We start from the raw sequence: 26,355 nt of genomic DNA on the forward strand, positions 1-26,355 counted from the left end.
CACACAAACAATTATACGGTCGACAGAATTAGAACACCGTTTACAAACAAAGAAAACAACAACATGTAACATACCGTGTGCGCAGATTATTTTAGGAGAGCTACTTTATCTTCTCTTATATTCTTTATTTAAGGCCACTCTTTTTAGACGTGGGAAGAGCTCCTTACACCACTGAAAGTCAGCTTGTCCTGACTGAGTTCAGCTCACACAGGTGCAACCAATGCTGCCTCACTCTAATCACTCTGCTCCTGCATGCCCTTCTAGGTCTTAATGAACAGCAATAAAAGACCAGGCATATGTACCCAAATAAACATACATATAATGTTCACATATTATACATTTTCAGAAAGGTAAGCAATAAAATAAAATATTACAAAATACCCATTGCTGGGACGGCTACAGAGTACTAGTCTAAACTAAGTATATGCACCCCACATATAGTAATGCCAGTGCACGCACGCACGCACGCACACACGGTGAACAGGGCTTTCCCGTGTACAGCGAAAACCATTTTCTCTAGTGGCTGTGGTCTCTGCCTAGCTTTATTCGCTATAGTCTCTTGCTAAGCCTGGTTTCACAGAGAGTGTGGGAGAGGTGCTGCAGGGAGGAAGGAGGAAGAGGAGGAGGAGGAGGAGGAGGCTGATCAAATGTCAGAGAGGATGAACCGTTTTTCTGTCACTTCTCCCGACGTGTGTTTCGAGCGTTTGTGTTTCGACACAAACATTAACCCATTTTCACACCGAGATCAGATTAAAAAAAATGTCTTCTACATTCCTGACAGTTTTCCGAAGAAGCTATGTTTCTGTGTCGGTCGTTCTTCGACTTAAAAAAAAAAATAGCAGACCTACAAGCTCGTAGCGCGCCACCGAGCTTGTAGATCTGCTATTTTTCAATAGCTAAAATATAATATAATATAATATATATCGTCTCTCTCTATATATATATCATCTCTCTCTCTCTCTCTCTCTCTCTCTCTCTCTCTCTCTCTCTCTCTAGTAATTGTGACCAGATTGATTTTTTTGTGGTTTATTGTTAGTCTGGCTTCATTTCAAGTTGTTTTTTCAATCCATCCTATAATGGAAACAGATATTCCATAGGAAGTCTTCCTATCGTATCTCAGGGGGAAAGATGTACATATTGACATATTAATATATATGCATTCGCTTTCGTAGACAAGGTGACTGCACCAGCTTTGAGCAGTCTTATGACGAGGTGATTGACATCAAGTAAGTAAGTAAAGGCTCATACATAGTCTGGATTTTCGGTGGTGGGGTGACCACCGAACTATAACATGACGTCACTGAGGTGACCACCGAACTACAACATGACGTCACGGGCCGCGGTGAAGAGCAAACCACTGCCACCGCTCCAGCCCTTCTCTCTGTTTTTACTCACCACCGCTCAACGTTATTTCAGCTCCGGTGGTCAGCTCACCACCGGAGCGGTGGTCAGCTCACCACCGGAGCGGTGGTCACCTCACCACCGAACATCCAGACTATGAATAGGCCTTTAGTATAAGTAAGCTTTGCCGAGCCAAGTTGCCCATAGGGCAGGAGCCTATCCCCCTTTTCTGCTTTTCTGACATGCTGTAAAAATACACCCCCTGGACATGACGCCAGTGTGTTTCAGTGTAAAAATACACCCCCTGGACATGAGGCCAGTGTGTTTCAGTGTAAAAATACACCCCCTGGACATGACGCCAGTGTGTTTCAGTGTAAAAATACACCCCCTGGACATGACGCCAGTGTGTTTCAGTGTAAAAATACACCCCCTGGACATGAGGGCAGTGTGTTTCAGTGTAAAAATACACCCCCTGGACATGACGCCAGTGTGTTTCAGTGTAAAAATACACCCCCTGGACATGACGCCAGTGTGTTTCAGTGTAAAAATACACCCCCTGGACATGAGGCCAGTGTGTTTCAGTGTAAAAATACACCCCCTGGACATGACGCCAGTGTGTTTCAGTGTAAAAATACACCCCCTGGACATGAGGCCAGTGTGTTTCAGTGTAAAAATACACCCCCTGGACATGACGCCAGTGTGTTTCAGTGTAAAAATACACCCCCTGGACATGACGCCAGTGTGTTTCAGTGCCAACTAGCAGGGAGGCATTGGGTCCCATTTTTCAGAGTCTTTGGTATGACCCGGCCCCGGGGATCGAACCCCCCGACCTCCCAGTCTCAGGGTGGACACTCAAACTATAGCCTGGCTAATAAGCCACTGTACCATATAGCCCGCCCATATTGCATATACCGTGTCCCGATTGGCCACGCCAGTTCTCTGGTGTAGGAAATGGGCGTACAATTGAGCCTCTCCAGACCGTATTCCGCCGGCAGGCTTCTTTTTTTTTTTTGCCAACGGCTGATTGGGTCTGGCTTATTGATGACATTCGGTACACCGTCGCTGACATCATGTTCAAAACATCACAACACAGAACGGACACAAGACATACTCCGACATCATGTTTACGTCAATAAAATAGGGTCTGGTGGGTGCAAACATCGTCTGTTAGAGTTGCCCTTTAACGTGTCTGAACAATCAGCCCCCGAAACTATCTGGAAGTCAATCGTCTTTGCTCAGGAAGCTCTCAGAAGATCCACACGTACATGACCTTTCCTAAAGGGGGCTCAGACGGCAGACTGTTTAACCCATTTTGCGCGGGAACCCCTTTTGGTGTTAGCATTACGTTATGCTTTAGCTATTTAAAAATAGCAGATCTACAAGCTCATAGCGCGCCACCGAGTGGCGCGCTAAGAGCTTGTAGGTCTGCTATTTTTGAAAAATCGAAGAACGACTGACACAGAAACATAGCTTTTTCAGAAAACTGTCATTTTCAAACAGACATTTTTAGAATCTGATCTCAGGTCAGAATGGGTTAACATATTCATTCATTATATTCCTATAACTCATGCATGGTTTTACTGCATTTGTTTTTGTATTGCTATATACAGTATGTGTAGATGTATAGCGTAATGTATTCCAGTGCATAATATGGGAGTGCGTGCGTACGTGCGTGCGTGCGTGCGAGCGTATGCATGAGTGTGTCAGTGATGTAAAGTAACCAAGTACATTTACTTAAAGGACCTATAACATCAAATTCAACTTTTTCAATTTCTTTTGTGTTTTTTGGGGCTCCCATATGTGTTTTCTATCCCCACAAATAACCAATTTTGAACAAGCAGGCCTTCATGTCATACGAGTGTTTTAATGGAAATTGCTCTCAGGAACAGCTCAACTGATTTTGGCCTCATCGTGATGTCATCAATGTCACCCTACTTTGTATAATTCCTCCTCTTCTTCAGTCTTCAGTTCCAAATTTGCATTTCCACTTTGTTTACAATGTCCACCATTGTTGACTTTCCAAGCTGGCATGGACTGGAAACAAGCCTGGTTTTAGCTAGCATCAGTATTATAACGACTCAAATATTAAATAATCTGCATATCAGCACCCCCACCACCTCAGGACATTGTGGTACTGCAGCTAAAACTGCTTTCAAAGTCCAGAAAGAAATGACAAGGCCTGGTTATATCAGAGTGGTGATTGAGGCTCAAACCATTAGAACTAACTTTGACCGACATAGACAATATGATATTAAATATTAAAAGCAGTTTTAAAATGCAGGTTATTTGCACTTTAAGTACTGTACTTTACTGGAGTATATCCAATTTCCAATAATTTTACTTCTACTCCATTACATCTCGGATCCAACTATTGTACTTTTACTCGTAACTAGTAACTAGTTACTATAGTTTTCATGATTAGGGGTTAAAGGTATATTCAGTGATTTCACTTAATTCAAATATCACTTATTTTTTTGTTTTGTTGTGATAATCCTCCCTACTATAGAGTGTGCTGACCATATAAGGAGTTCATCCCTGTCCCCAGTTAACCCCTGGGGGTCAAAAAACCTTAGGTTTCGTTTTTGACTCTCTATCCTGATTGGACGAAAGGCTGGGTCCCAGGCCAAAAACGAAACCTAAGGTTTTTTGAGTGAAATCACTGAATATACCTTTAATGGTTAGTGTATGTTTTTGTAATAATAATCAAAGTAACTAGTAGTTTGATTATTATTACAAAACAAAACACTAACCATTTCAACCGTATACATTTACAAGCTCACAAGATCTGTTATTTTTTAAAGATTTGTATACATAACATTCTGCATAATGAGTACTTTTACTTTTGATATCGAAATATTTTAAGGCCAATATTGTACTTTTACTCAAGTGCATTTTGAATTCCACACTTTTACTTAACTACAGTATACTGCAGTATTGATACTTTTACTTAAAGATGGAGTGCCACCATTTTCTTCCACCCTAAAACATGATCATCAGGTATTATTACAAGGGGGTCTAAGGGGGAAGACCTTTTTCCAAAAAGTGTACAGTATTTGTTAAAATCATGCTTTTATGTGGACACGCCCACCAGTTCATTAAGTATGCCTGGTTTGCCTGGTGGGTGGTGATGGGCGGTGATCCACCTGAACTGAAGCCGCACCCACAGCTGTAGTTGTATGATAAAGGGGGAGGGGTTAGGGGAGGGGCTGATAGTGTGGTGTCACTATATTACTGTTTACTTCATTGGCCCGTTTGACTGTCAAGGGTTCACCCTCCAGGAAGAAACCCTAAATACAAAGTCAATACACAATTGCACATAAAAACAACTCCAGGGTGTCTAATTAAGTACTGTCACCTCATAGACACATGAAAAACTGGAAAAATAAAATAATTGTGGCACTCCATCTTTAAAACCCATTTCCAGCCAGCATTAATTAACCCCTCGATAGCGTATATTGCCAAGGTTTTATCGCGCGTAACACTTACTTTGAAGAGCCAAATATCCGTAATCGCAACTTCCTGTGACAAACTGCTACGCGTGGTGTCTTCACCGGTTGTTGTTCTCTCGGTCGATGGTGGATAAAGCCGACCGCGAGTATCACAGCGCCTCCTACAGGCCGTTGAAAACGCTTGTCTGGGCCAGAGAAACGGCCCCCTCAGTGTCGTTTCTGAGATACAGGGCCTTTGAAGGCGGGGCTTTACAATGCAAGTGGATGCGCGCGCATCTTCAAAATGGCCGCGGCCACAGTGTCTCACTCTTATGTTGACGCGATAGCAACATTAGCATCCGATACGATCCGATTAAAACTCGGATTAAAGAACGATGGTTCACGAGAGTCTCGTGTTTGGCGGGCTATATAGGGTACTAATTTACACCCTCGTGTTCCTTCGTTTGTGGCGGTCCTCGTGTTAAGTAAAAAAGAAAAAAGTTGAAAAAGAGCACTTTTTTCCCCACCACTGTGCGTGTGTTTGTTTATGGCTGTCAGGTGGAACTGTCGCTATTCTGTGACCTTCCGGAGGCATTTTTCCAAAAGGCTCTCTCTCTCTCTCCATTCAAAGCATGTCTGAGCATTTAAAGCCATTTTAGCCACAGATTCCTCCAGCTTTCAAGGCCGTTTCAGCAACGGCCTGCATCACAGCGCCAAAATAGAGAGGGCTGAAAACAAAGAGAAACTAGACCAATCAATACAAACCCCAACGAGGCATGAAGGACCCAGCCAATAGAGGTGCACACACACACACACACACACCACACGCACTTTTTCTCTCTCTCTTTCTCACACACACACACACGCACTTTTTCTCTCTCTCTCTTTCTCACACACACACCACACGCACTTTTTCTCTCTCTCTTTCTCACACACACACACACACACACACACACACACACACACACACACACACACACACACACACACACACACACACACACACACACACACACACACACACACACACACACACACACACACACAGCCAATCTACCGATCTACAAGCTCACAACGTGTCGCAACAGGACGAGTGTGTCTTTGAGCTTTCGAAATATTGAACCAATGACAATTAATGTTAGCATTACTACATTTGATCTGTTTAACATTTCCTGAAAAGTAACCGTTTTGGACGTACAAGGTTTCCCCACCCCCGACAATATTTATCCCATTCTGACCGGGCACCCATTTTGGTGTCGGCATCATGTTATGCTTTAGCTATTTAAAAATAGCAGATCTACAAGCTCATATCGCGCCACCGAGTGGCGCGATACGAGCTTGTAGGTCTGCTATTTTTGAAAAATCGAAGAGCGACTGACATTTTTAGAATCTGATCTTCAGGTCAGAATGGGTTCATCAGACCAGTGTGCGTCCGGCGGAAACCTCGTATGAATCTGATCTCAGGTCAGAATGGGTTAAATACCCACTCTGTGTGGCCTATATAGGTCTGTATTTATACCCAAATGTGAAGCACATTTCGTCGTGAACTATAATCACTACGGCAGCGTTCTGTCAAATGGAGGATGAAAGGAACAAGACTATGCTAACTGTGCTGGAGTCGTAATACTGCACAAGCACACAGTATATATACCAGGGAGAGAATTCCTTCGTGGTTATATAGAAACCAAAGTGTATACCCTGAAACAGAGCGCTTCCCCCCCGCTGAACACACCGGGCGTGTTGTGATGAACGGTAATAAAGAGACATCAGCCCTCAGGGTATATACGGTATAGCCATATTCTGCGAGAGAAATAAACAACTATGGAACTACATGGAAACGAGCCAAAAAGCAGTGACTATCAATAGCACTGCAAACCTACTTTATGTGCAGTACTTATAGGCACAGCTGTATGGGGATTCCATGCAGGCACAGCATATTTCAAATATCCTACATATGGTCAAATATCCTACATATTAATGTGGGGGTCCTTGACGCGTTTGGGGAAACACTGCTTTAACCCATTTATGCCTGACGTCGAAAAAAAAAAAAAAAAAAACATTCGCTCTGAAGGAATATATTGTTCAAAGATTTGTTGCCGCATTTTTACGAATGTTCTAAAATAGCAGACCTACAAGCTCGTAGCGCGCCACTCGGTGGCGCGCTACGAGCTTGTAGATCTGCTATTTTTCAATAGCTAAAGTATAGCATATATGCTTAGTTAAAACACCAGAATGGGTTTTAAACAACATCAGGAAGAAAGTCCCCACGACAGTTATTATTGAGTCATCAGCATCTGTGAAAATAATCTGGATTAATTGTGAGACCGATCCGATAGCGATATGGCATTTGTAATGGCCGATGCGGCGGATTCCTATCTCTAATCAGAAGTGGTGTTAATACTACAAACCAGAGTTGCGTTCATTTTTCCATCTCTTGGTAAACTCCTGTATCTGTCACCAGTTAGTCATTTTTGCGAACGCACTGAGCACTTACTATGAGACCCTGCAGATCATGTCTGTGTGTGTGTGTGTCTGTCCCGCTGTTACACCACCCGCCCGCCACCAGAGGGCGCAGCTGTATCACACAAAACACACCCACGCACACATGCACTCACACGCACTCACACACACACACGCGCGCACACACACAACTTAACTTAAAAAAAAATCAACTTAAAAAAAAACTTAACTTAAAATGAAAAAGAAAAAACTTAACTTAAAATGAAAAAGAAAAAACTTAACTTAAAAAAAAACTTTAAAAACACTTAACTTCAAAAAACTTAACTTCAAAATAAAATCTTAAAAAAACACAAAAAAGAGCACTTTAAAAATAAAACCTTAAAAAAGTATGCAATTTATTCTAATTGTTGTTATTGCCATTTACGAGCTGCGTTCGCTTCCCGCGTTTGCGCGTCTTACTTGTGTATACAACTGTTGTTTATTTTAAGACTCCGGGGGCTGGATTGGACGGCTCAGTGCTCCGTTGTCAGACAACACCTCTGCCAAAGACACCGAGGCAATGTCTCGCCTCGACCTAACAGCACATTAAAATAGTGACCCCGTGGGTTTTTTTAATCCCCTGACTGGATCAGAACCAAGGTCGGGGACGGGTGGGTCACCTCTCGTCTCTGTTTTTATCCTTTTTATCCCAGTTTACGGTGGACAGACAAGAGTGATTCTCCCAAAAGAATCATCGAATATACGATCGTCCCCTGCAAGGGCACGGTCAGCTGGACCTAACCATCAATTAGAGGAGTTGTAACAGGGCCCGTTCATAGTACCCATGTCGCTCTTTTGCCATTTTATTTGTATATATTAACTTACAACAGTATGAATTTATAGCCTACTATAGGGCGTGTGTTTTTCAGCATGTCTCTGCTATACCTCCCCACACACACACACAAGACTTATTTCATGGCAGAAAAGGCCATATTCTGGAGACTGGACACTGCAATGCGGAGCGAGTGGCAACAGAAGCTAACAGAAGCTATATGAGCTAACTGGGCCGCAACAGCAACTACATACATAGATACATATACAACAACATACGTACATCGTACATACAACATACATACGTTGTACATCAAACATGGTAAAAAAAATGCTAATTAACAGCTTAGAAAACAGAAGAATCAGCTTCCAGTCCATGTGCAATTTCAGATGGACCGGCCGACCCACTGAAGAGAAACATGGACGAGGATTGGACTGACAGCAGAGTTTTGTTCATTTAAAAGGTATATTCAGTGATTTCACTAAATTAAAATATCACTTATTTTTTCTTATTTTTTTTGGATATTCCTCCCTACTATAAAGTGTGCTGACCATATAAGGAGTTCTTCCCTGTTCCTAAAGTTAGCCCCTGGGGTAAAAAAAAAAAAAAAAAAAAAAAACTAGTTTCGGTTTGGGCTTTGGGTGGCAAAGCCTTCATCCAATCAGGGTGAGAGGGGCCTTCCTCCAATCATGATCGAGTGGGGGCGGGCCTGTTACCGGGGCGGACCAGGGTTTTTTTTTTTTTCCAAATCACCCAAATCACTGAATGCTCCTTTAATAGTAGGATCCATTCAGTATATTCTCTTTTACTGGCTTGCCGTTTGTAGGATAAAACGAGTGGGGGGGGGGGGGGGGGGCAGGTCGAGATGGTTTTGAACATGGCGTTTTAAACATTATACCTTATAATTTAGCTATTGGAAAATAGCAGATCTACAAGCTCATAGCGCGCCACCGAGTGGCGCGCTACGAGCTTGTAGGTCTGCTATTTATTTATTTTAATCGTGAAAGGATTTTGAAGACTTTTTTTTTTTTTTTTTTTTCTCGACGTCAGGCCTTATAATGCCAAATATTCCCCAGCTCATTTTGGGATTGTTTATTGGTGATGAAGAGGCCATAGAGGAGGTTTATGGTTCGCGGTGCAGAGAGGACATCAAGGAAGATGCAGAGAACACAGAACCAGATGATCCGCTGTGGTGACCCCCCCATGGTGGGAATTACCAGAAAGAAGAACATTTAATTATCTCCCATGCTGATTGCCTTCTATATCGTCATTATGTATACAGTAAACACACAATCCGTTTGGCAGCACTATAGCTCAGGAGGTATATAGATTGTCCATTTGGGAACTTGAAGGTTTCTGCACTGGATCCCTGGCTATATCCTCCTGACTTTGTTTTGAAGTGTGCTTATTAAGTGGTCTTATAAAAGCCCACCGGTGAGTGTGTTTGAATGGGTGTGGATGTAATGCACACTGTAAAGCGTTTTGGATTAAGGGCGCTTTCGAAATGCTAGACCGTCTGTTTACGCGCACTGTAAGACGGAGGCAGTTACTCGGGCTAACCATTTCAGACAGTTATTTTAATATGGCTATATATTTGTAAACAAATCCTCTTTGTCTGCGCATTAGGGACTCTAAACGGAGCAGTGGGTATCACAATGGGGTCTTTGAGGTCTGTGTGTGTGTGTGCGTGCGTGCGTGCGTGCGTGCGTGCGAGATCGAGGTATATGATTTGGACGCGAAAAGGTGATGATTTGTTTGCTGCTCACTTTGTCACGGGCTTCTGGCAGTTGCCATGGGAACGGCGGTCCCTCATAAGTGACTCATGCAGAACAGTACATGACAATTAGTTCTATCAACGCGGAATGGCAGTGTTGCCATGTCTGCTTATTATAAGCAAGTTTGGGCATGTTTTTTCTGTAAAGGCACTTTTAAATGTTGTTCTTTTTGTGTGTGTGTGTGTGTGTGTGTGTGTGTGTGTTGGGGGGGGGGGGGGTGAGGGGGCTTGATTCTACAGTGCATGTTGTTGTTCAGATTTTTTTGTTTGTCAAGTTAGTGTTTTTCTATTTATTTTTTATGAACCCCCCCCCCCCCCAATCCGAAAATATGTTGTCCCAGTGGACCCCCCCCCCATGCCAGATTTTTGTCATTGTTTTTTCTGTTGAAAATAGCAGATCAACAAGCTCATGCACAATGCTTGATTTGATTTTTGGGCTTCGTTTTCGTAGACTCGGTTGCGTGTTTCTCTCGCAGAACTGGGCAACGCTTGTTCCCAGAATTCCACAGTGTGCGGCATCATGCAGACAGCAAAGACATTATTCATGTCAGGTCTCCAAATAATGGATGGAAATTAGCCATTGTTGTCGTCGGCCGCATGTGCAATCTTCATCAAAAGTTGCAGATAATAATCTTTATCTGTCCTCTATCTCTCCTTAACCCATTCTGAACGGGAACCCATTTTGGTGTCGGCATCACGTCGTGCTTTAGCCATTGAAAAATAGCAGATCTACAAGCTCATAGCGTGCCACAGAGTGGCGCGCTACGAGCTTGTAGGTCTGCTAATTTTTTGGAAAAATCGAAGAACGACTGACGTAGAAGACTTTTTTTTTTTTAAGAATCTGATCCCAGGTCAGAATGGAAAACTGTCAGGACGTAGAAGACATTTTTTTTTTTTTTTAGAATCTGATCCCAGGTCAGAATGGGTTAAGTGCCTCCGCTGATATCATAATGCCCCGCCTCCCATATCTTGATGGCCGCGCCGCTGCCTAATAACAAGCTTCAACAGCAGCATGGGGGGGGGGGGAGAGGGGAGGGGGGCTGCAGGGGGACATAAACAAATTAACTACAAGCGATTTCACAGGCCCGCGCAGCACCAGGGGGGGGGGCGTGGGGGGGTGGGCGACACACAGGCAGGAGGCAGGAGGAGGCGGACAGGAGGAGTGACAGTGAGGAGGACTGCCTCCCAGTCTGGTCACGGCAGGGAGTGCTCTACAGTGTCACCAATGTGGCACGGCCGTTATCATCTCCCCCAATCGCTCGCCGTTCCGATAAGAGCGTGCCGCCCGCCTGCCCGCCCGCGGCTGATTGGAAAGCTTCATTCGAAGAGAGACACAATGTCATCGTCTCATCATCGGCCATGTTTTATTAGTTGCCACGCGAATGTATATATCAAAGCCCGGCTCCGGTCGGTGGCGGGCATGAGACTTGGAACGCGGCGACCCGCCGCCAACCAACCGGCTGGGTGAAGTGGTGCGCCGAGTCGCCTGCGGCCATGCAAGGCTGTTATATATTATAGCTTAGCCACTTGAGCTACTTCATCGTAACGTATGACGGCGGGGCCCGAAAACAGTGTGACACATGGACATAAAATGGACGCCGCCGTGTTGCGTTGTTGTTGCTTTGTGAGTGATGCAACCACGCTGAGGAACAGCCATGTCCGTGACCAGTGCCAGTAAATTAAACCACAAGTCGGCTCTAATGGAACTTCACATTATACCAAATTAGATTCTTTTTTTTTTTTGGGTGGTTTTCGTTTTTAGTCAAATTAAAACAGTTGGAATGTTAAAGAATGTTTTTATTCCATCAGAAAGTCGGTTTAGTGTCATTAAGTTGTTGTAATTACGTTGCAAAAATGTCTCTATAATGTAAGACTATTTTCCGTATTTTGGGGGTGTGAACATTCCTGCACGTATTTACATAGAGCTGTTTCGATTGGCCATACCTATGTATTGTTCTCCAGTTTCACGTAGCCGATCACCGCCCATCAGTACAACGTGTTCAGGCTGTCAGTAAACACAACATCATTCTTGTTGTTTGTTTGTGATCATGGCTAGTAACTTGGAACGCTTGCTTAACGCTTTAAATGGACCGGCACAAGACGATCTCCTGGGAACATTTATTTCAGATTTCATACACGGTGGCAGTGACCCGGGTTTAGAGCTCACGGATGAATCTGACACGGATGATGAAGACCATGGCGTTGTTTTCGATCAAATCAACAGGAGTTCGTGTTGTGATAACGAGGACGAGGAAGACGAGTCTGGGGGAACAGCTGGGCCGGGTGGTGTACAGGTCGGCATCGCCTCGCTTTTACTTGTACCAGAAGTTAATAATGTAGCCGTGGACACCGACCGAACAGCAGAAATGGAGAAAATAATAAACTTTGATTGCGGATGTCATCAAAGAGCAAAAGAGAACGTAGAACAGCCGCATTCGTCTTGCAGTAAACAACTCGATCCAGGCATGATCTGGGAGACCCGAACAGACATGGCAGCGTTGACAAAGGACCAGAAAGACCTTGTTATTTTGGCGATTATAAAGACTTGTATGAACGACTCCGAAATGACTCAATCCACGAAGAAAGTCAACGCGAAGCGAAAGTTCAACAGATCCACATACATGGTGAATGCCATCGTGGTGTGTCGAGCTACATTTTGCTTCATCTATGGGTGAGTTTCATTATCATCTTGTTTATATTCAGGGTCTATAGTCTCTGAAATCAGTCTGTTTATGATTAGTTTGTTTTAAGTAAGACTAGTCTTGATACATGATGCAGTAGCGTTTTAATTTGCAGTGTGTTAGCGTTAGCGCTGTTTATAATAGCATCCGGTATAGAGCGGATACGGAAACGTTTGTGTGCGTGTATGTATGTGTAGGTTTAAGTGGGCGGGCTCTAGACCGGATCCAAGCGCTGAACAGTAAATGGAGTCCAGGCAGACTAACGTTGTTAGTTAGTAACCCAGCGTTTGTTGTTTTTTGTCCAGGATCAGCAGCACCCTTCTAAAAGCAATTAAGCGACACTACAATGAGAATGGTCTCACTCCACGGCAGAGGAAAAAGGCTCCCAGGACGAACAAGAAGTTTCTGACTAAAGAGGACATCACATTGGTGTTGACATTCATCACAAACTATGCAGAGGTCCATGCCATATCTTTGCCTGGTCGACATCCCGGACACAAGGATTACAGCCTGAAGTTGTTGCCAAGTAATGTGACCAAAGCATCAGTCTGGCGTCTCTACAAGGCTGCAATGGAAGCTGGTAGGTTATTGTTTTGAAAGAATAAAATAAAAAAGAGTGAGCTTGTAGATCAGCTATTGTTGAAATATGTTTTCTTGATGTTATATTTATTTAGTTATTTTTTAATAGGGATTAAGTCGTGTATAGGATGTATGTACAGTTGTACACAGCCCATTTTAATTAAGTCTCTCTTTCTCTCTATTGCAGGGAAACGTGTTGTTGGACTGAACTGCTTCCGAAGGTTGTGGAAGGCGATTATCCCCCAGGTAACAAGCGTCAAACCCAGGACCGATCTGTGCTGGCAGTGCTACAAAGACAACTACCAGCTGAGCCGAAGTGTGAACATAAGCGACGAGAAGATGGCAGAAAAGCACCAGCAGCAAATCGATCACCTGGCACTTGTTCATAGAGAGCGTCAGTTGTACCAGGAGATGTCCGCTGCCAGTAAGAAGATCTGTGCGGATGGCCAGCTGTCTCTAGGCCCCTCCACACATGCAAGCAGGGACCTCACAATGCACTACAGCTTTGATTTCGCACAACAGGTAGGAATGATTCTCATCCTCAATATTGTTTGTTGACTGTGTTACTGTGATAGGCATGTGTTAGGGGTGGGCAACTTTGATGACGCCACTACATTTCCACACTTACTCCAGAGGGCCTTGCATATTACTGTCATAGCAATGTCCATTCTGTATTCAGTCAGGATATTGATTTTAATGTATATATTTGTTTCAATGTTTCTTCTTTCAGGTGCACTACCCTTCATCTTCTCTCCAGGTTAGCCAGTTGTTTTTCCTCACTGCACGCAAGTGTGGCCTTTTTGGTATCCACTGTGAAGGATTGGCGAAGCAAGTCTACAGGAGAAGCAGAGTTGACACCTTGGCAGACATCGCGACAGTGATGGCTAAAAGCTCTGAGGAGAAGGGAGTGAACCTCTCCCAGCTTGTCGGACATGAAGATGGGACAGTGCTTGTTGAAGGCTTCGACTGGCAAAAACACCTGACTCCCTACTTCCGCAAACTCCCACAGATAAAGAGCTACCAGCACTTCCGTTTTGACACCACGAAGCCTGGTGTGGTGATGGCCCAAAAACACCGTGACTCAGAAGTAGTGGCGTTTCAGCTGCTCAAAGATCCCAAGGTCTTACCCCCAGTACATGGTCTTCCAGTACAACCCCCACCTGGACTGGACACAGCCCGTCAGGAATATCTTTTTAAAGAACTCAGAAAATTCTGTCGTGATGATGCACAAGACACAACGTGCCCCAAACCAAAGTCCACAGCACCAAAGAAGACTGTCCGAGTGTAACATTTATAAATCTATTGTGCCATTTTAAACTGTATATATTTCTAGTCCACAAAGTGAGATTTTAACCTTATACTTTTTAGTCCCAGGGAAAGTGCACATTTAAACTGTATATATTTATTTAGTCCCAGGCAAAGTGCAATGTTAAACTGTATACATTTCTTTAGTCCCAGACAAAGAGATTTTAAACTTTATATTCTGTATACTCTTTAGTCACAGGCAAAGTGCAATTTTAAACTGTATATATTTCTAGTCCATAGACAAAGTGAGATTTTAAACTTTATACTTTTTAGTCCCAGGGAAAGTACAAATTTAAACTGTATATATTTATTTAGTCACAGGGAAAGTGCAATGTTAAACTGTTAGTTGTATTTTATTCTTATGCCACTCTTATTTGTCATTGTCACAGTATGCAAATTCAAGTATGTGGAAAATAAACAAACTAATTAGAATTCTCATCTCTATTTATTCTTATTTTAAGAGCCCACTTGGTTCACTCAAGTCATTCTATGCACACTTGACACTTGACAGCTAACCTAGTGGGGGGAGTGGTTAGTGAATGGGGGGGAGTGTTTATGCAAGTATCTATGGGTCACACCCATTCCAGGCCTCAGAGATGCTAAATACTTTGAAATCTTAGAATGGCAAATTCAGTACCTTGGTGTTTACAGTTCAACAAGTTTAAAATGGTCATATCTTCTTCATTTTCCCCCCAATTTCAATGAGCAATACATCAAATGAAAGGTTGCAGTGTGCAGTTTCATAATATGTAAAGAACTGAAAAATGACCATGGCCCCCTTGTGGTTTAAATCACTGGCACTGGTCACCTATGTGACGTTAACCCACCTATGTGACTATACGAGCACCAGTATGACCATGAGCACCAGTAGGGGCGCTGTTGTGCCAGAAACGGAGAGAGAGAGAGAGATAGTGCTGCACTGTTGCCTGCTAATGAGAGAGAGAGAGAGGAGGGGGAGTTGCACGACTCAGTTCACACAGGTGTGATTTTTAGCTATTGAAAAATAGCAGATCTACATGGCGCGCTACGAGCTTGTAGGTCTGCTATTTTTGAAAAATCGTGAAAATATTTATTTCAGAAAAGTGGAGGATTTAGAAGATTTTCTTTTTTTTTTTTTTTTTTACGTCAGGCCTTATAATGCCAAATATCCCCCCAGCACATTTTGGCATTGTTTATTCGATTTGTGTGGTGTGAAATTATGTCAAGTGTTTATAATTTCTCAAATGATTTAAGCATGTACAGTATACGTGTTTACGTGTTTGTTGTTGAAAAAGACATATAGGCTATTTTTAGAACCTGATAGTAGCCATTTGTCGGTGTCTGCTTTTTCCCCCTCACCTTCCAACCGGCTGATCTCGTGACTTAATTTGAAGGACAGTCTGTAGAAATCTGTAGTATAACCCATTCTCAACGGGAACCCATTTTGGTGTTATAGCATCATGTCATGCTTTAGCTATTGAAAAACAGCAGATCTACAAGCTCATAGCGCGCCACCGAGTGGCGCGCTACGAGCTTGTAGGTCTGCTATTTTTGAAAAAATCGAAGAAAGACTGACATTTTTAGAATCTGATCTCAGGTCAGAATGGGTTCATCAGACCAGTGTGTGTCCGGCGGAAACCTCGTATGAATCTGATCTCAGGTCAGAATGGTATAATCTGTTCGGAAGAACAACTAATGGTTGACACGTGCACGAAACTCAAAGTACAAGTCATCCTAATTTATTTATTAGCTCAGCAGTAGCCATTTTTTGCATTGTGCGCAGAAGGGGCCGAGTTTGCATCGCGGGTATAGGAGCTTTAAAGCTATATGCTTTGGAGCTTTAAGTAATCTCTAGCCACATTCTTATCCCAGAACTCATTGCGAATTGTGAATAGGTGAAGGTGAGAGAAAGCCGCCTTTTGTCTGTGGCGAGAGAGGCAGGAATTTCAGTGTCTGCAGACTTATGTGACTAATGGAGGTTCCATTATGATTCTCCCGACATAACTATACAGAATAGATATAGCCCACAGTAGAGAGAAAGAAATAAAACCCCGTATACTGAATTTCCACTCAGACAAACGATGATCTACTCTACTTTCTCCTATTTCTTGAAATTCTTACACACTATACACTTTTATGGTAGGGTCTGTACATAATAGAATGAGATGCATTGACCCATTCTGACCGGGCACCCATTTTGGTGTCAGCATCATGTTATGCTTTAGCTATTTAAAAATAGCAGATCTACAAGCTCTTATCGCGCCACCGAGTGGCGCGATACGAGCTTGTAGGTCTGCTATTTTAAAAAAAATCGAAGAGCGACTGACATTTTTAGAATCTGATCTCAGGTCAGAATGGGTTCATCAGGACCAGTGTGTGTCCGGTGGAAACCTCGTGTGAATCTGATCTCAGGTCAGAATGGGTTGAGCTATGCACACCAAAATGGAGACGCCAGGGTTGCCGTGGTGATCATATACGTATACATTCAGATATTTCTGCATGTGAATTTAGTGTGACCGGAAGCAGGGATAAATCATATATCCTTTAATTACATTACTGTATAGTCAGTTCTTAGCTTAGCGGAATACACCACCAAAGTGACTGCCTAAATAGGCAACTCTTATTTCACATACGGTACAGAAAAGTGCACATAAAACATGTACACATGTTGACAAAGAAGCAAGGTACAGTAGTGTGCATTGAAATGTTTGTGTTGCTTAATGCTTAAAACAGTGACAGTGCAGTAAGTCCCAGTTCAGTTGTGAGTTGTGATGACAGAGCCACATAAATTATTAAATACACAAAGAAATTATTAATCTGTTGTCGGTTATTTCTGTTAACCGATAAATGGCGTTTGTGTTACATAAAAGGAACTTCATATTTGAGATCATGCCGATGTTGTTGTAATTGGTCAAAGTTTTTACTAATATGAATAATTACATCACAGATAATATACAACTTAACAATACATTATTACAATTTAATTATATTGGATTACTGAGCACTTGACATCTTTGGCCAATTTAGTAAGATATACATTTATTAGATTTTTTTTTAAATTTAATTTAAAGAAATTGATCCCACAATTTTGTAACCCTATTTTTCCACCCGGGGCCAAAACCTAAGCTGTAATCCTGGGCGCTACTCTCTCTCTCTGCCGACCTGGGGAGAGCCCCGAACTGAGCCCATGCTTCCCTCAATGCATGAGGAGTGAGCAGGCCGCTTCTCATCACCTGGTTGGACGTAGCGCGTGGAAGGAACACGTTATTCCGACCAGTCGCGTTCCCCTCCATCATCGTATACGTCATATTACATCACATTCCCTGCTCAGCCAATCGCATCATCACTATGTGTTATACACACACACGCGCAAAACTGCAGGGCCAATCAAATCATCACAAATGTGGTACACAGTACACAAAGACGCAAACCTGGGCCAATCAAATCATCACAAATGTGGCACACACAAAGCTGGGCATAGGAGGGGCTAGAGCTAGAGCTAGCTAGCGCTCCTCAAAAAAGAAAGAAGGTTGCACAGCTCGTACCCACGCTGCAAGAGACGGTATTACGAAACCAATGTTTGAGAAAAAGGTCTTCGGGGATTGACTTTTGCGCCATGTGAGAGCCACGAAACCTCTTCTTTCATTTCCATGGCATTTCTGGCACCCCCCCACCATGCAGAGGGGAAGTCCTACAGCATAGTTACACATTTCAAACACAGACGACGCACTTTAAATTCAAGCCATTCGTCTTTGATTTTTCTCTTTTTTCTTTCCCCGTCGGTGGGCTGTTAATTAATTGACGAGGATCATGGTATCATTAAAGTTGACGAGGGAACCTAATCAGCACCCCTGGGTCCCGACTCCCAACCTCCCCCTCCCCAGACAGAGCCATTAACTGTACGTCTGTCACCCCCCACCCCCCCCCCCCCCCCCCCCCCCCCTTTAAAAGCCGTGTTTGAACATCTTTGATACAGTACGCTAAATGTATGCTTACAGTACGTCCCCGCACATCTGGGGGGGGGGGGGGGGGGGGCGTGTTGCCATGGGGACATGGATGCAGGGATCAATCACGGGGCGAGGCAGGAGCGGAGCGCGACACCAATTAAAAGGTGGAGTCGTCTCCCAGTCATCGCTCACGCTTTCCTCGCTCGCGCACTAATTACCAGGGCCGGAACATTAATGGAATAGCATGGTTCAGCCTGGGGATTAATCTACATGGGTTCTGTGTTCCCCCCCCCCCCCCCTCCCCCTGTGTGTGTGTGTGTGTGTGTGTGTGTGTGTGTGTGTGTGTGTGTGTGTGTTACACTGTGCTTATTCATATGCATGTATCTGTACATATGCGCGCGCGCAGCGCAGGCGCGCGCGCGCGTGTGTGTGTGTGTGTGTGTGTGTGTATGTGTGTGTGCACGTGCGGGTTCATGCACGTGCACGGGTGTGCTTTAAGTACACGTTTGTGCGCTGTGCAAGTGTGTGCGTGCGTGCGTGCGTACGTGTGATTATGTGAAACCCTGCTCCAACATGACCTTGAGCATCACTGCAGGTGGGGAACGAAGAGGGGGAGGGATGGGTGAGGGTGGGGGGGGGGGGGGGGGAGGAGAGGAGGCCCAAGGTTGGGGGGTGCAGGGGGGGGGGATGGGGGGGGGGGGCAGTGAACAGAGGCTGGTAGAGATCGCGGTGCGGTCGATGAGTGATTTTTTTTTGGTACTTGACTTTGACAACCCCCGCGATGATCTTCGATACGACAACGCGACCCCACATGGCATATAACGTTTCTCCAAAGTTTTACGGGGCAGCGATCAATCGAGACAAAAGAAGATTATAGCTGCAAACTCCTTCAAAAAACGTATATAGGCCGGCCGGGCCTTTTCCGCTTGCAGGCGTCGTTATATTCTGAACTGGCTTGCATTTCTCATCGTTCCCGTCTGTGTTCCCGTCAGTGAAGTTATTGTTTTTGTTTTCCCATGCAGGTCCTATCGATTTGCGAAAAATAGCAGATCTACAAGCTCATAGCGCGCCACCGAGTGGCGCGCTATGAGCTTGTAGGTCTGCTATTTTTGAAAAATCGACTGACATTTTTAGAATCTGATCTCAGGTCAGAATGTGGTTAATCAGACCAGTGTGTGTCCAGTGGAAACCTCGCATGAATCTGAGCTCAGGTCAGAATGGGTTAAAACTAAGACTGCGTGGCATGTTTCTAAACAGATATATATATACCGTATATACCCCGAATTATTTATCGTTTCAAATCGGGAGAAGCATATAGACTCAGGAGCAGACCCAGGGTCAGTGTATCGTTTCAAATGAAAAGCAAGAGACTCACCGATGACATACGTGAGGAGCAGACCCAGGGTCAGCTTATCGTTTCAAATGAAAAGCAAGAGACTCACCGATGACATACGTGAGGAGCAGAGCCAGGGTCAGCGTGAGGAGGGAGGCGGAGAGCGCCGTGCACTTCCAGTTGCAGCAGCGGTGGGGCTTGTTGAAGGTGAACAGCGGCCGCGTCACGCTGCCGCGCGACGGCAGCGGCCGCGGCGGAGGCGAGTACACCGTGCCAGAGGTCAGGGGGTAGCCCTGCCCCGCCCCCGACAGCAGAGCCGACGAGCCGGAGCCCTGCTTGAACAGGAAGTGCCTGCGGAAGAAAAACGAGAGACAATTTAAAGGTATATTCAGTGATTTCACTCAAAAAAACCCCCTTAGGTTTCGTTTTTGGCTGTGGGACCCAAAGCCTTTCGTTCCAATCAGGATAGAGAGCCAAAAACGAAACTTAAGGTTTTTTTGACCCCCCGGGGGTTAACTGGGGACAGGGAGGAACTCCCTATAATGGTCAGCACACTCGGAGAGGATTGTCACAACAAAACAAAAAGTGAAATCACTGAATATACCTTTAAGAGAGTTGCGATGAGAAAGTTCACCTCACTCTGCTCACATTCCCTCGGGTCACTTGAACAGCTATGTCGCAGCCCCCCCCCCCCCCCCCCCCCCCCACCCCCCTCGAGAGACCCGGAAAATAAATCCCCGTTCATTTTCCTCATAGACTTTTCAGAAAGTATTTATTTCAAGACGTTTATACGCCGCAAAACAAAGCAAATTCTTGTCGTGACCAAATCATGACAATGAACACAATGTTTTGGGCCAAACAAAGAATTAGAAAGTAGGAAAAAAAAACGGCAGGTTTACAACACTTTTTTTGTTGTTTTTCTTCTTAGTAATTATTTGTTTGGTCCAAAATATTGTGTTTGTTGTCATGATTTGTCACGACTCGAGTTGGCTTCGTACGGCGCTTAAAAGGTCTTTAAATAAATACGTTTTTGAAATGTCTATGGGGAAAAAAATGCATTGGGATTCATTTCCTGGGCCTGGCGTCGTCATGAAAGGGAGGCGGCACTGCGACGCTCTATAGTTAGTTACTTATACACGTTTAGATTGATCGAATGCTTTATTAACACGATTATTGACAGTACAGGCAGGCAGTACAGTCAAACGTTATGCTAAAAGGATAACACAAATATGCCCCAGGGGCCGTTTCCATAGTACAGTATAGACGGTATACAGTATGTCTCAGTGAAACCTCACTGTACGACCTAGAAGACTTGCAACAGACAGATACAGCAGCTCGTCAGCAAAACGGCCTGACTGACTGCTGTACCTAGAAAAGCTATTCACCAGTGAATAGCGAAAATAGACAATGAGCTCAAAACATGTGTCGTGGTGTGAACTCTATTTAAACAACTTTAAATGATGTACATTATTAGAGAGGAAATACTTTGTCTCTAGCCCATTCTGACCGGGCACCCATTTTGGTGTCGGCATCATGTTATGCTTTAGCTATTGAAAAATAGCAGATCTACAAGCTCATATCGCGCCACCGAGTGGCGCGATACGAGCTTGTAGGTCTGCTATTTTTTGAAAAATCGAAGAACGACTGACATTTCTAGAATCTGATCTCAGGTCAGAATGGGTTCATCAGAACAGTGTGTGTCCGGCGGAAACCTCGTATGAATCTGATCTCAGGTCAGAATGGGCTAGCAATGGCATGACCATGCAGTGCACACGCGTGGTGAGACGATTCTGCTTTACAACCAGCAACTGAGACTGGAGTCTCTTTTGCTGTGACTCATAAGTTATATTGATTACTCCGACCACAGAAATATGGAAAGTATTTTAATTACCCGTCTGTCTGTCTGTCTAACTCAGTGGGAATGATCAGCAGGTTACCCCCAAGTGTTGATCCATATGTTTGGGTCAAAAAGATCAAATGCCAAGGTCACAGTCAAGGTCAATCAAACGTTAACCCATTCTGACCTGAGATCAGATTCACACGAGGTTTCCACTGGACACACACTGGTTTGATGAACCCATTCTGACCTGAGATCAGATTCTAAAAATGTCAGTCGTTCTTCGATTTTTCAAAAAATAGCAGACCTACAAGCTCATATCGCGCCACTCGGTGGCGCGATATGAGCTTGTAGATCTGCTATTTTTCAATAGCTAAAGCATAACATGATGCCAACACCAAAATGGGTGCCCGGTCAGAATGGGTTAAATGGGTCATGAAATCAGGAATGGACAAACATGTCGAGCAGGAGATGCTGTGGCAGGCATTCTCCGTACAATTTCCGACCGTGACCCCCAATTTCAGAGTGGTTACATCGCCAACTCGCAATGAGGCCTAATTAATTAATGCCTTTACACACACCACGGGTGACTTGGAGACGGGTCTCGAAGAAAACTTGTGAATTAAAGGAAAACCAACAGAATAAATCAAAAACACTGCAAATAATAACACCGATGCTGGAAAAGTTGCGTCATTCTTGCACATTTAATTTGCTGCGTTTTGCTGCGTAAAGAAAACCGAGGAAGCTCAGCAGGGAACGTTATCAATGTGTTCAATTCATAAACTATATATATATATACACAGTGAAATACATGATGTTAAAAAATATTCGAGTAATAGTTAGGACTCAAGGATGCAGTGTGTCGTCAGGGACTGGACCTCACACGGTGTGAGCTTGTAGATCGGCTGTGTGTGTGTGCGTGTGCGTGTGCGTGTGCGTGTGTGCGTGTGTGCGTGTGTGTGTGCGTGTGCGTGCCGTTCTTTTGGGCACATGGCCAAGGCACAGTGGAGACGGAAGCGCAAAAATGATCCTTAATTAGTTTACAGTCTGTACCGTATAGATTATCTGATCATCATATATGCCATGTTAGCTATATATACAGTTTATCCCATTCTGAACGGGAACCCCTTTTGGTGTTAGCATCATGTTATGCTTTAGCTATTGAAAAATAGCAGATCTACAAGCTCGTAGCGCGCCACCGAGTGGCGCGATACGAGCTTGTAGGTCTGCTATTTTTTGAAAAATCGAAGAACGACTGACATTTTTAGAATCTGTTCTCAGGTCAGAATGGGTTAATCAGACCAGTGTGTGTCCAGTGGAAACCTCGTATGAATCTGATCTCAGGTCAGAATGGGTTAAACTAGACCGGTGGCCGGCTGTAGACCACCGGCTATGCAATACCCGTTGTGTACCCGTGTGTCAGAGTATCCCGTTCCACCCATCTGTCTGTGTCCCTTTTATGCCCATATATGGATATTTCTGTCCCTGTGTCCCCTTATTTCTATATATGGAGTTCTGTGTGCATGGCATGGCCAAATATGGAGTGTTGTGATAGCAGCATGGCCAAATATGGAGTGTTGTGATAGCAGCATGACCAAATATGGAGTGTTGTGATAGCAGCATGACCAAATATGGAGTGTTGTGATAGCAGCATGGCCAAATATGGAGTGTTTGTGATAGCAGCATGACCAAATATGGAGTGTTGTGATAGCAGCATGACCAAATATGGAGTGTTGTGATAGCAGCATGACCAAATATGGAGTGTTGTGATGGACAACAGTGGGTCAGACAGACTCGACAGTGTGTGTGTGTGTGTGTGTGCGTGTGCGTCTGCGTGTGTGTGCCTCTGTCCATGGTGCTGAATAAGCACATATATCAGCCAGCAGCGTGGTCACAACAATCCATTCAACATAGCATTACTCCACCATAAAGCTTACAGTGTTTCTTTCAAAGGTCCAAATGGTCTGCCCTGCAGAGCCTATACTTCTACACAACACTGTTCCAGGACCATGGAGAGCACTCGCTCTGGTCTTCCACAGCTGTGGTTCAGTCAGATAGGCTCACGCATAGATTGAACCAATATTTTATAAACAGAATGAGATTGAAGTGTGAATGCAATTATTTTATCTTGGCGTTCAGGCTCGGCGCCATTAGAAAACCAATTAAACCGTCATTAAGAGCAGGGAGATGTACTGGAAAATGTGGCCACATAGGTCTCCCCGCCAGGTCATGTGTATATAGGCCAGCAATGTTCAGGATGGAATATGAAGAATCAAGACCAATCAGTCTTGTCCACATGACAATAATCTCTATTGTGTACCGATTGCGTGATGTTTGGACAAAATCTGTAGGAGTAATATCAATTTTATCAATGCACATCTTTAACAGAAAGATGGTGATTATAGGGCACCCACATGACCAGCTGGTGACTTGACCAATATGGAACTTGGTCCTATACAACATGAAATTCAACTTTTCTAAAATAATTGGGTGGTATTTGCGCTCCCCTATGTGTGTTTTCTATCCACACAAATACGCAGTTATCATAAGGGGCATTTATGGAAATTGCTCTCAGGAACAGTTCAAGTGATTTGGTCGTATACGCATGTCATCTGTATACATCCTACTTTGTACAATTCTTCATTTCCACTTTGTTTACAATGTCCGCCATTGTTGATTTTCCAAGCTATAGCCTGGTTTATCTAGCATCATCAGTATTACAAAAATGACTCAAATATAAAAATATAGCTGCAAGCAGCGATAAGGCGGGGCCAAGAAAGAAGACAACACGCAATAAGAACAATATGCACAAATTACGACCGACGAGCTGAGTTGTCAGTACCCGGATTTGAACACACATTGTTCAAGTCATTGAAGCTCTCGTCACACCGTTTACATTGGAACGTTTTTTTTTCCACCTGCGTGGAAACGCTGGAGTGCCGTCAGGTTACTGAACTGAGTGTCATTGAAGGTCTCGTCACAGTGTTTACATTGGAAAGGGTTTTTTCTCCGGTGTGGAGAGACGCTGGCGTGCAGTCAGTTTACCTGATGTTTTAAACCCATTTTGATCGGGAACCCATTTTGGTGTTAGCATCATGTCGCACTTTAGCTATTGAAAGATAGCAGATCTACAAGCTCGTAGCGCGCCACCGAGTGGCGCGCTACGAGCTTGTAGGTCTGCTATTTTTGAAAAATAGAAGACATTTCTAGAATCTGATCTCAGGTCAGAATGGGTTAATAATTAAACTGTCAGGATGTAATAGACATTTTTTTAGAATCTGATCTCAGGTCAGAATGGGTTAAACCCATTTAGACCCGAGAGCTGAGTCTATAAAACGTCTTGACATGCTGACAGTTTTCTGAAAATCGTATCAGTGCTCAAACATGTTCATGTCAAGGACCTCCAGAATTATCTGTAATTGGCCGCCGACCCCCCCCCCCATCTGAAAATATGCAGTTCCAGGGACCCCCCCAGAAGCAAACATTTGAGTTAAAAACGTGCACTCAGAATATATTCAAAGATTTGCGCCACATTTTTTTCTAAAAATAGCTGACCTATACAAGCTCGTAGCGCGGCACTCGGTGCCACGATAATGACTCGGGTGTCAGGTTACTAAACTGAATGAAACTCTTGCCACACTGTTCGCAGAGGAATGGTTTTTCTCCCGTGTCTCTTAAGATCGCTCAAGCTTTTCTCACTATTAAATGATTCTGCTGGTCGTGGTCGTGGGCTATGTATGAGCTGACCACCCTAAGGGGTTCTCCGATAAAAGAGCTTTCTTGACACCAAAAGTATATTTCAACAGAATAGTACTTTATTGTCTTCAGTGTGAGCCATTGTTTCTACAAGCAAGATATAAGAAATGGAATACATTATTAACTACAGCATGACAAGGACCATATGAATGACAAGTAAATCAAATATAGCTCAGTCAGAACACACATGGCAACAAGAATGGATACACTGGGCATTCATACACTAGAACATAATGTGAACAATCATAGTATATGGCAAAGTGATCAACATAGAATACATCAGGTCAATACAGAACATAAAGGCTTACATTGGTCAAGGACGCACGGCTGCAGAGGAGTGAGTGGTGTTGTAGGGGACTCAGTGAGAGCTGCAGGTTTCTGCATTGCATGTTGCCAGTGTGAAGGCTGGAGACTGAGTGAGGGCCGTGGAGTGAGCGGTGGCTTATATAGGGCACACCTGAACTGTGATTGGTCATTGAGTTGAGTGGTGTGATGATGATGGCAGACACCTGTGTCATTGCGGATGCAGGGAATGCTGGGAAATGTCCACCAGAGGCTGCCAGTCAAGGACAGCAGCATGCAGATCATTCACAACACTCACACCGTTTACAGATGTGGGTTTTTTTTTTTCTTCCCTGTGTCAGGAGGAGTCAGATGATGTTTCATGACTGGCGTTTGAGTTAAAAAAACCTTGGCAAATATGTAATGTGTTTTATTTTCGTTTTATTTTTCGTTTTGTTGTTGTTATTTTTGTTCTGTACTTATTGTCAAATAATTTTGTGATAAGATTTTGTTTGTATTTGTGCTGCCATGGGATGTGGGGGGTAAGAATATATGTAAATTATTTTGAAAATACTTCTTTGTACTTTAAAGAAAATCAATAAACATAATTTATGTTTAAAAAATTAAATAAAAACCTTGGCAAATTGTTGATGACTTATTTTGTGTCTCCTCGTTTCCTCGAGTGACGTCATAACTATGACGTCACTATGTTGTCAGCCACGCTCAAATGATGTCATAAATCGTTAACCACTCCAAAACGGGACTGACTGTAAAATAGCTCAACAATCTAAGTATAGAACCCTTTCCACTGTCTTTTATAATGTTCTTTAGCTTTTAGTGTT

General features: G+C 43.8%; 1 protein-coding gene across 1 annotated transcript in view; it reads right to left on the bottom strand.

The window, feature by feature from the left end:
* The window catches only part of tenm1 (teneurin transmembrane protein 1), a gene marked incomplete at both ends in the record, with an annotated part of 340,279 nt that overhangs the window by 255,987 nt on the left and 57,937 nt on the right, over positions 1 to 26,355 (bottom strand). The window contains 1 exon segment of the mRNA XM_083785749.1: positions 19,748 to 19,989. Within this exon segment, the coding sequence (XP_083641875.1) occupies positions 19,748 to 19,989 (242 nt within the window).

The sequence above is a fragment of the Protomyctophum parallelum genome (genome assembly GCF_964188405.1).
Source record: "Protomyctophum parallelum genome assembly, chromosome: 16".
Lineage (NCBI taxonomy): Eukaryota > Metazoa > Chordata > Actinopteri > Myctophiformes > Myctophidae > Protomyctophum > Protomyctophum parallelum.